The 11815-nt window shown below is 34.6% G+C and overlaps 1 protein-coding gene across 3 annotated transcripts in view; it reads right to left on the bottom strand.

The window, feature by feature from the left end:
* Nucleotides 1–3089: 3089 nt before the first annotated feature.
* LOC132235396 (probable ATP-dependent RNA helicase DDX60) overlaps nt 3090–11815 on the bottom strand; it is a 107781-nt gene continuing 99055 nt past the window's right edge. For all 3 annotated transcript variants that reach the window (XM_059697679.1, XM_059697678.1, XM_059697680.1), the window contains 3 exons: nt 9181–9332; nt 7896–7958; nt 3090–4497 (listed from right to left, as the gene is read on the bottom strand). In XM_059697679.1, coding sequence (XP_059553662.1) covers nt 4398–4497; nt 7896–7958; nt 9181–9332 — 315 coding nt within the window. In that variant the 3' untranslated portion in view covers nt 3090–4397. The remainder of the gene's footprint in view (nt 4498–7895; nt 7959–9180; nt 9333–11815) is intronic.

Genomic DNA, 11815 nt, shown 5'->3' with positions numbered 1-11815 from the left:
GCTTTCCCTTTCGCCTCCCTGCATTGTGCCTACATATGCAAATTAACCGCCATCTTGTTGGCAGTTAACTGCCAATCTTAGTTGGCAGTTAATTTGCATATAGCCCTGATTAGCCAATGAAAAGGGTAGTGTCGTACGCCAATTACCATTTTTCTCTTTTATTAGTGTAGATATTTTTCTTTATCCATTCCTCCTTGTCTTTGTAAGTGTAAATAATGCTTCAGTGAACATGGAAGTGCATATAACTTTTCAAATTAGTGTTTTGTTTTCTCCAGATAATTACCCAGAAGTGGGATCATGTGGTACTACTATTTGTAATGTATTTGAAGAATTTCTATACTGTTTTCATAAAGGCTGCATCAATTTCCATTCCTAACAATCATGAACAAGAATTCCTATGTCCTTGCCAGCATTGTAATCTCTTGCCTTTTTCATGATAGTCATTTTAACAGGTATGAGGTAATATTTCATTGTGGTTTTGATTTGCATTTCCCTGATGATAGTGATGTTGAGCATCTTTTCATGTACCCATTGGCCATCTGTATGCTTTTTGTTTGTTTTGAAAAATGCCTATGCAGATCTTCTGCCCATTTTTAAATTAGAGTATTTATTTGCTTGTTTGTTATTGAGTTGTATGAGATGTTTATATATTTTGGATGTTAACTTTTTTCAGATACATGACTTGCAAATATTTTCTCCCATTTGTAGGTTGTCTTTTCATTTTGTTGATGGTTTCCTTTCCCATGCAGAAGCTTTTTAGTTTGATGTAGCCTAACGTGTTCATTTTTGCTTTTGTTGCATTTGGTTTGGTGTCAAATTGAAAAAATCATTACCAAGTTCAATTTAAGCTGCTTACCACCTATGTTTTCTTCTAGGCATTTTATGATTTTAAGTGTTACATTCAATTCAATTCTTTATTCTATTTTGAGTTCATTTATGTTAGTGTTAGAGGTCCAATTTCATTCATTTGCATGTGGCTTTCCAGTTTTCCTAACACTATTTATTGAAAAAGTTGTTCTTTTCCCATTATATATTACTTTATGATTTGTATGTGTGAGTGTATTATTTCTTAAAACTTTATATACATCTACAATTTTCTCAAATAATTTTTAAATAAATGTCTCTTCCAGAATACCCTTTATAGGATCAATATCATTATGTGTGTTTTTTCATGTAAACAAAATGGAAATAAACTATGGTGATAATAATAATTCTCCAATAAATCTTACTAGGAAGATTTCACAACATTACAACAAATGGAACATAAAATGCTTTCAAATTTTCTATGTAACCTGGGTATTTATAAATTTCCTAAGTTACTCTCTAGGTTGTTGCTAAAAATCAGAAAGGAAGCTGCCCATTAGACCCACCTCAAATAATTTAGGTACATACTTTTTTCTTCTGAGAGAATACCACATTGCAAAAAGTAATCTTATACTCTTCCTAAATATTAGGGAGCCACATTGGCTAAGACATGTGGGGAAGAAGAAAAATCACATCTCCATGAGACTTATGAAACCAAAGTAGGAAGTAGAAACCATGACAATATATTAATATTTTGTATCATTGTAGTAGAGATAAAGAACAATAGAAACCACTTTTGTTTCTAAGAATCTTGGTGTTCAGAAATTGTTGTAGTGTAAGTTTTTAAATATTGAGAATGGATGTAGCCAGTGAAAGTAAAGACCCCTAATATGGTACTTCAATGATGGGTCAGTCCCAGAAAACAGAATTCTTCCATTTCCAGACAAAATGAACCACTGGTATTTTCCTAAGCCAATAAAAGCTTTGTATAAAAAATTTCACCCAAAACATCATCTTTAAGTAAAACATCTGGGTAGCAGGGCAGAGTGGACCTTCTGCTCTGAGGAGGAAAGGCTTTGTTCATATTTAGGGCCTAAAATAGAATCCAGAACTGTGACCCGAGGCTGAGGCTAGAGAGGAAAAATGATTACAGTTGACTCTTAAACAGCATGGGACATAGGGGTGTGAACCCTGTGTAGTCATAAATCCACATATAACTTTTGACTCCAAAAGCTTAATTATTAATAGCCTACTAATTACTGGAAGCTTTACCAATAATTTTAACAGTTGGTGAACACATTTTTTTGTGTGTATTACATGTATTACGTACTATCTTCTTATAATAAAGTAAGCTAGAGAAAAAAAATGTTAAGCAAATCGAAAGAGAAAATACATTTACAATACTGTATTTATCAATACTATAAACTTACATTGTTTACAAGATGAATGGCCTGTCTGTACCTACATCAATATTGTCTCATATGCAGTAAAAGGAATTCACATTTATTTATAGGCATATCAATTCATACACTGATAACAAAAAAACAGCATATGATTGCTTTATGACAACCTAGTGTAATCAATAGGATTGTTTTATGGTCATCTAACCTATACACTAATAAGTGATTCATTATAAAATTTTACAACACATAGTATTACAGTCATTCAGAATACAGTATTGGAAACCATTTTTTTTAAAAAAACCACTTACCCGTGATGATAGGCGGATATGTAGTTTCTCCAATTACAAGAAAGATATACTGCATTGTAAGGTAATTCTTTGAAAGGGAAGTTATAAGACAGTAAGTAAACATTATTAATTTTATATTAAATACCACTTACCTTATACTTATGTAAGAATAGGCTATCTACTTCCATAAAAGCCATGCAGATAATGTTCCACACATTAACTATGAAGGCGATGGTACTAATGACACAAGAACACCTCATACAGTTTTGCCATGAAGTTATTATCATCATACAAAGACACTCACACACATATACAACAGATGCATTTATTAACTGTACATTGTAAAAAAAAAAACACACCCAGATGATTATTTACTAGTCATCAAGTGGAAATGGATCATCGTAAAAGTCTTCATCCTTATTTTCTTCACATTGGGTAGGCTGAAGAAGAGAAAGGGAGGGTGGTCTTGCTCCCTCGACTCCATGGTGGCAGGGGTGAGAGAGGAGGAAGAGATAGAAGGTGGGGCGGGCAGGAGAGGCAGCCACACTCAGTGTAACTGTATGGAAATACATCTTCATTTTGTCTGATTCTTTTGTTTTCTTTTTCTAAAAATGTTTCTATAGAGTACCAGTCCTTCTTCCACCACTTGCCTTAGTTTCAGTGCCAGTGCCATATAATGGTCCGTGTTGTAAAAGAAGTCAAAGTTGTCTTGAATAATCAGAATCCTTCTGCCTGATTGTCTGATGTCAATTTGTTTTCTGGCTTCTTCCTCATCTTCTGGCATTGGTTCGGAAGCACTCATCTCCATCAAGCCGTCTTCTGCTAATTCCTCTGGTACATTGCCTAATAGCTCTTGAATTTCTCTAGGATCCATATATTGAAACCCTTCACCACAATCACCACCTTTTTTTTTTTTTTTGCCATATCCACAGTCGCTTTCATAATTTCCTTGATTGGCTCTGTCATATTTTATGGTAGTAAGTAAAAGATAGACTAGTATTTACATATATTTTATGCATTCATTACATACGTAACTTTTACTTAATTTTGTTGATCTAGGCTACATGGTTCATTTGTGACTTTTTTTAAATTATTGCAAATATCCAAAAATATGCAATGTATTCATTGAAAAAATTCTATATATAAGTGGACCACACAGTTCAAACCCGATATTCAAGGGTCAAATGTATGCATAAGCTATCATATAAAATAAATATGTATGTGTAAATGGATTTTCAGATGCATAGACTGAACATAAAGAGACCAATGGCATGTAGATTAAACCCATTTTATTACTTTGTAGTTTTCAAACAACTTATATACAATCAAAATTAAGCCAAATCATCAGCTATATTTATTTTTCAAACATCAGAGGGTTTATACCAAAGTTCACATTTATAATTTTTAATTAGTAGTTTAAGATTACTGGAAGATACTATTTTAATGGCCATAAATCTAAGTCATGTAATCACATTTAGGTCAACTAGAAAGAATCAATTTTAACTTTAGGATAGTGTTATCATTTATTTTAGCCTTAATAGAGACTTTACAAACTATGACATTGTGGAAAAAAAGGTTCAGAATGTAATACTTGTGTAAGTCTCACAGAGTAAAAATTATTTTTGTCACTTACAAAGTCCTTGCATTTCCTCAATCAATCTGAAACTAGCTGATACATAAGCATTATTATTCAACTATATAAAGAAACCAAAACTCAAATATAATATACTTTTTTCAGTAGTATTCATAAGAGAACATGGCAGGTTTGATTACAACTCTGACTCTAAAGTGCTTGCTCTTTCTACGTCATCATATATGTATTTCTGAAAAAAACATGAGAATCATAAAATATGACTTGAAAAATACCCATGAAAATATTTTAAGTGTTTTGGAAAGACTGTTTTCAGACTTTGTTAAATTTTTCAGAAAAGGTTTTGCTTAATTGTTCAAATGCTAAGACCACATTGTCATCTTCATTTTCACATAGTTCACGCAAGGAAACACTGCAAATGAAAATAAATATATATGAAACACACATTTCAGAGGAGTCAGTATTGTAAGAAGGCTTTTCCCAGGCAAGCAGAATCAAGTAAATCTCACTAGATGATGAGATGTTAGCAAAATATGAAGAAGAAACATATTTTGCAAAAAACCCATGCACAAAAAACCAACAAAGATCACAAGACAACTGGCAGTCTATTACTACAGCCCATGTCTATTACTAAGAGGATTTTAAAACCACCAAATTCCAAGTACCCTGATCCTTCCTTCCTCTCTTCAATAGCAGCCACACACACTCCCCTTCTCTTCTCCAAGTCGCCTATGGAACCTACAGGCAACTACCTCTATGAAAAGCAAAATATTCCTTCCATTACCTGGATGTATGAGAAAATAAAGAACATATGGTGTGGTAAACAGAATAATGCCCCCAAAGATATCCAAATCCTAATCCCTGGAAATTTATGAATATGTTTACTTCCATGGCAAAGGAGAATTAAGGTTGCAGATAAAATTGAAGTTGCTAATCAGCTGTGCTTGAGATGAGGACATTGCCCTGGACTATCTAAAAAGGCACAGTGTAGTCTCAAAGATCCTTATTAGTAGAAGAGGGAGGCAGGAGAGAATAAATGTCAAAGGAATGCAATATGATACTCTACCCACCAATGCTGGCTTTGAACACAGAAGGGGGCCACGTTTGAGGTAAGGCCAGCTGCCTCTAGAAGCTGGAATAAATAATAAAACAGCTTGTCCTAAAGTCTCTATAAAGGAATGCAAGCCTGTCTACGCCTTGATTTAGCTCAGTGAGATCCATTTTGAACTTCTGGCCTATAGAATTGTAAGAATAAATTTGTGTTGGCTTATGTAGTTGGTTGTGGTCATTTGTTACAGCAGCAATGAGAAACCAATACACAGGTGACAAGAAAGGAGAGATGAGATTCAAGAATGAACACTGCAGTTGGGCTGATCAAGGACTGAAAACAACCAAGATCTGATTTTTATCAGCCGTTTATAAACGTATCTACCTTAGTTCCACTAGAATTCCAGTTTTGTTTTTCCTAGTATCTTCACTGACAAAATGAATGACCAGATCTATATTTACAACTTTGAATTTCTTCCTAGTCACAGACCTATAATTATGACTAATGGACATTTCTTCCTGAACGATATTCCACAGATATCATAACACTATTGTTGGTTGTTAGTCTCCAAATCTCCTCTGAACGCTTATGTTTCCTATATATCATTAACTAAAATAGAAACCTTGGCATCTTCTCCAACTGCATGACATTTATTGACAAGTTCTTTGATTCTATGTTTAATTTTACTTAAGTAAAGTTGGTATACAATATTATATTAGTTTCAGGTGTACAATATAGTGATTTGACATTTATAGTCTTTACAATGTGATCACCGCACTAAGTTTAGTAATCATCTGTCACAATGCAAGGTTATCATAATATTATTGACTATACTTACTTTCATCTCTTTCACCCATCCCATATCCCCATCCCCCTCCTCTCTGGCAACCATCAGTTTGGCCTCTGTTTCTCTGAGTCTGTTTTTGTTTTGTTTTGTATGTTTTTGTTTTTTCAGATTCTACTCTCTCATAAATATTTCTCTAACCACTCTTCTTCAATATTATTTCTATTTTCTTAATTCAGACTCTCATTTATTCTCACCTGCATGACTGTTACAGCCTTTGAGCTTCTACCATTTACATAAACCATACACCATAGACTCATATTACACTCATTCTATGCACTGCCTACACATTGCTCCAAATAGTAAGCTCAAACTCCAAATTATGATAATGAAGACCCTTTCATACACACACACACACACACATACACACACACACACACACAAATTGTCTTTAAAGCTGCTTTAAGCAACTCCCCATCCCTATCACAATCCCATATTCTACATGCCACCATACTGCACTTAAAGCCTATGCCTGACATATCAGGCCCTTTCCCAATTCTGTCCTTTGAAAGCACTATTCCCTCTGCTCCATTCTTTATGACTTGGTCAAAATGTTACTTTGAGAATCCTTTTCTGAATTCAAGGTAGAGTGGGTCACCTTTTATCCATCATCCTAGTACTTATTACCTTTGTAATATTTTCTCTCAGTACATTGTAAGATTTTTTTAAAGCAAGAATATGTTTAATAATTCTATCTCAAATGTTTAGACTACACCTCAAACCAATAATACTTTGATACTTTTATAGAAGTGAATGAATGAATGAATGAATGAATGATTTTCCTAGGCTCAGCTTTTGAGAGAGCTCCAAAGTCTCTTAATATTGGAGTGCTCTGCAGACCCTAATGTGGATAACTATGAACACGTAAGGAATACTCAATCTGGAGCAGTTCCCTCTGCTTCACCATTCTAAAAGTTTCATTCTCCATATAAAAAGTCCAAACATGTCTGATTAATCTCAGATAAAGAAATAAAATGACCTGATTAGTAAAAACCCCATAAACAAGGGATTCGTGGCCAATTATATGTGTATGTGTACAATTTTTTGAAGATATTATTTTATTGATTTTAGAGAGAGGAAGTGAGAGAGACAGGGAGATAGAAACATCAATGATGAGTGAGGGACTCTTTGATTGGCTGCGTCTTCCACGCCTCCAACTGGGGATTGAACCCACAACCCAGGCATGTGCCCTGACCTGGAAATCTAACCATGACCTCCTGGTTCATAGGTTGACACTCAATCACTGAGCAACACCAGCTTGGCATATATGTGTACAATTTTTAAAGTCACAGAAAAAGGAACATTCATAAAGTATTAAAGTGTATGCAGACTGGAGGCATCAGGAAGATTAATATTTAACGAGGCAGCACTAGATGGTCCTAAGGAGAACCTGCTAGTGGAGCCTAGGAATGGGGGTATCCACACAATCTTTGGAATTACTTGGGTCTCCACTGGGCTCTGTTAAAGATTAAAATAGGAAGCCAATATGAGAGATCAGAATTGGAGGAAGCCTGGAGAAAACACTAGATAAAGCAAGAGTCAAGAATATGTAAGTGGATATAAACCAGAAACCTGATGGAGCCCTAAGGGGCCCTCTGAAGTATCATGTGTCTGATTTACACTGATTATAGAAATTGAGAAATTCAAGATTATTGAGGTTTTAGAATATTGCTGTCTATTGGTGCACAGTGCCTGGGGCTGAGACTGGTCTGCATGCTACTTTATGTCAAATGGATTGGGGAATTAAGGTAGAAATAATGTAACAGGATGTTGAGAAGTTCTATAAAGTTTTGGGGAATCGAAATGCATAGCACTTAAAAAAGGTTCAATGATACCTGTAAGCATGAACTTAACATTTTTCAAATTACCACTAAATTACTGGAAAATTTGAAATCGGTATTTAAAAGCTATAACAAACCTGATAGATTGAAGGGTGAGTGAAAAATCTTTCAACAGCTCATAAGCGTCTCCTTCATTCATCCTAAACAAAACAATATTTGGAAAAATCAATGGTGCAAAAACATTAAGGAACTTCTTATTCCATATCAAAATGTTAGATTCATCAATAATAATGGATTGCTTTTGTCTTCCAAGAGGTATTTACCAGAATCATTTCTACCACAGACTCCCAAGATAATTTAACCTGTGGAAATGATGACTATGAATTCAATAACAAGTATCACAGCCACGGATGACTAACAAAAATCAGAGTCTGACCACTTCAGGAGAAATCTAAAGTAGGAAAGTAAAACTCAACAGAGTGAATGAGAGCTAGACACTCAAATGGGAAGAACTAAATAAATTATTTACTAATATCATGGCTGCTTTATTTACAACAGTGAATTTTATTTTTTAAATGATTACTATTTCTCAAGAGTATTAGAAGTTGCAAATTCTTTAATTTAATAAGGACTGTTCAAAATTTTATGTAAAATGCATACTGACTCCTGATTGTGTGCTCACTGCCTGGGCCAATTTCCCCATTCTGAGGTAAACTCAAGAGGATGTATTCCTGCTTACTATTTTAAAAATGGTTTCCCTGCCTAAGAACTAAAACAATTGTCTTTTTTTATTCAGTCCTCAAATGTGTGAATTATATACTTTCTATATAGTTCTATCATGAAGAGCTTGTAATTATTATTGTCAGTTTCAAAATATCTAATAATGAATAAATAGGATACTTAATAAAAATATATTTTTACATTTGTACTAGTGATGGATTCGTGCACATTGAAAGGAAATTAATTTAAAGGTGGCCAGTGGGGCGGGACTGGGTGAGAAGGACCGGACACGCCCTGGAGCCAACTTCCCGCGGACCCTCCCCAGCGTCTGAGTCTGTAGAGTGAGCGAGGTAACCTCTGGCAGTGGGGTTCCTCAGCCTGGCCTGTGAGGATCAGGCAGGAAACAGCTCTCTGACCTCCCCCAGAGGATCCCGGAGTGAAGAGGGCACTTTGTAAAGCTGCTGTCCTACAGGGTGTGGAAAGCAAATGCAAGTGTGCAGTAACCCAGATTCGGGGCTTAAAATTCATTAAGTTCATTCATTTAATATACAGATATGGAAACAGAGATCAACCTAGAGATGGAGATGGAGGTGGACATAGATATAGAAACAGAGATGAAAGAAAGAGGTAGACATGGGCAGGGATGTGGACATGGAGGTAGAGAAACAGGTATTGATTTACACGGAGAAAATTAAAACATACCTGTTGTCCTGGACTAATCCTGTCAAGGAACCATGCTTATAGAAATCAAGTGCATAAGCATTAAGTGGCATTCTTCTTCCTTGGCTATCAAATCTGTGCGGCCAAAGCACAGGAGCCTGAGCATGACTGATACCAATTGTGCGCAGAATGACCTGAAGAAATACAATTTTTCTTAATTTATTCATTCATAATTAAAGTTTATAATTTCTTACACTGTGCTTTTCAGTTACTTCCTTAAACCAGCATTTCTAAAGCACACTCTTTCAGTGAGGGAAGAGGGTGTCTTTCATACACACTGGGGTGTGCTACCCGAAGCAACCCCAGAAAATAGCTTGGATCCATCTATGAACATTATTGCTGCACAGCATATTGATGGCAATTTCAACCACCCAGCCTAGAATACAGCAAGACTCACTAGGAAAGGAAAGCTAATTGAAAAATTCGTCATTATCCTAATTGGTACAGGAAATATCTTTATAAACACAGCATCAGGGAGCTTGTACCTTGTATGTCTCAGGAGAAGAGTTCAATTGAACAACTCTAACACTTTTTATAATCCAATTACTAGAATAAAAAGGAAGGGGAAAGGGAAGGAAGAAAGAAAAGAAGGAAAATAAGTAAAGGAAGAAAGCAAATCAAGAGTTTTCCATGTCTGCTCTTTTTTTTGAAAACTGTACTTTGCGGGGCCAATAGGAACGCTACTATATAGTCGGTAAGAGTGTAAACTGGTACAATTTCATTCTAAATGACTTGGTAGTAGCTTAGAAAGTTACTATTAGTAACATCCACTTGGATATTTTTATTCCATTATGATCTAGATAATCATTTTGACCCTAAAACTCCAGAAAATTTATACTCAAATGAAACTGTTGCACATGTGTACCAGATGTTCATAGTAACTCTACGAATTATAAAGACTAGAAACAAACACAAACATTTATTTACAGGAGAATAGATCAATACACTGTTTTACTTCCACACTATGAAATATTATGAAGTAGCAAAAATAAAATAGAGCTTTATGCCCATGAATGAATCTTATGGGCATAGTGTTAGGTGTATAAAGCAACTTCTAGGAGACCACAGTAAGTATTCCTTCACTTTTTACAAAATTCAAAAGTAGAAAAAATGAAATGAGATTTTGGTATCTGACGTTTTAAAGGAGAAATAAAAACGCAAAGTTTAGAACAGTTGATATCATAAGGAAAGTGGAGAGATAAGTGAATGAAATAGAGGAGGAGCACATGGCTATTATTAGTTTTATGCCTTATAGTTTACCTCTATGCCATTTAAAGATATGTATGTATGCATATTTAGGAAGACAGTAGAATGTAATGAACAATAGAGCAAAATATGTATTAAGATATTATAACTTACACTAGTAAAGTAGGTTTGTATAAAGCAAGTTGGATAAGGCACAGGGCATGTTATATTACATTAAGCAATACACTGGAAATATTCATAAGAGCAAGATGCTTCAAAATAGATGAAATAGACCTGCCCCCTTCTCTCAAACACATCAAGCACTTCATGCCCTGTACCTAAAAGATCACTGCTAATTGATGGTGATTGCACGGCAGTAAGACATAGACATTATATCCTATTATATCTGTGCCAGTGTCTCTTCAAAAGACATGCAAAATCTCGCACAAGGAAACAAAAGTGAATGGTACATAATGTTCTTAAGTTGAATTAACTGTATGATAAAAATAAGTGGAAATTATAGTACTTAAAAATTAATATCTTTTTTCAATGTGAAATAAAATTATTCCAAAATCTCTTAGGTAAGTAACTGTTTGTGATTGCACAAATAAAATACAGGGGGGAAAATCTTCATAAAAGTGCTGGTCTTATAAGCTAACATGCACTCCTTTATTATTTCTATACTCAGAATCCTCATTCTTCAAAGGCAGTTTATTATAAGACACTACTCATATGGGGTAAAGCTCTACAGAGCTATCCACATAAGAGCTTCATGCAGGATCTGGAGCAATGGACTCCAACTTGTTTTGGGCTTTTTTGTTTGGTTTAGTTTTGTTGTTGTCGTTTTGTTTGTTTGTTTGCCTCAGACACCACTTCCTTTATTTTTTCCTCACAGTTTATATTCAATATCATTTTGTATTCATTTCAGGTGCAGAGCACAGTGGTTAGACACCCATATACTTTATAAGGTGGTCTCCCTGATATGTTCAGAAACCACTTGGCACCATCCATAGTTATTACCATATTATTGACCATATTCCCTATGCTGTTCTTTATATCCATGTGACTATTTTGTAACTACCAATTTATACTTCTTAATCCCTTCACCATTTTCACCCAGTCTTCCAAACCCCCTACAATTTGTTTTTAAATCATGTTCCTTATCAGTAAAAATAAGTTTCTTTCCTGCTGCTTTCATAAATGCTTTATTCTCATTATATAAAACAAATAGCATCCCCAACTTACTGTTGTACATTTCCTTAGGGTTTTAAAATGTGCAGAGCTTTCCTATTGAGAAAGTGAATGACTTTAAAAACTGCTTAACATTTTTTAAATTAGATCATCTTCAATTATTTGAATTCAACAAAATTGAAGGTGGATCTAATCAAGTTGTTAATGAAAAGAACATTAAAGTATTTTTGATGATTGTTCA

Source organism: Myotis daubentonii, chromosome 5 (genome assembly GCF_963259705.1).
Source record: "Myotis daubentonii chromosome 5, mMyoDau2.1, whole genome shotgun sequence".
NCBI lineage: Eukaryota > Metazoa > Chordata > Mammalia > Chiroptera > Vespertilionidae > Myotis > Myotis daubentonii.
Note: the sequence above shows the minus strand (reverse complement) of the source record. Positions and strands in the feature narration are given on the sequence as shown.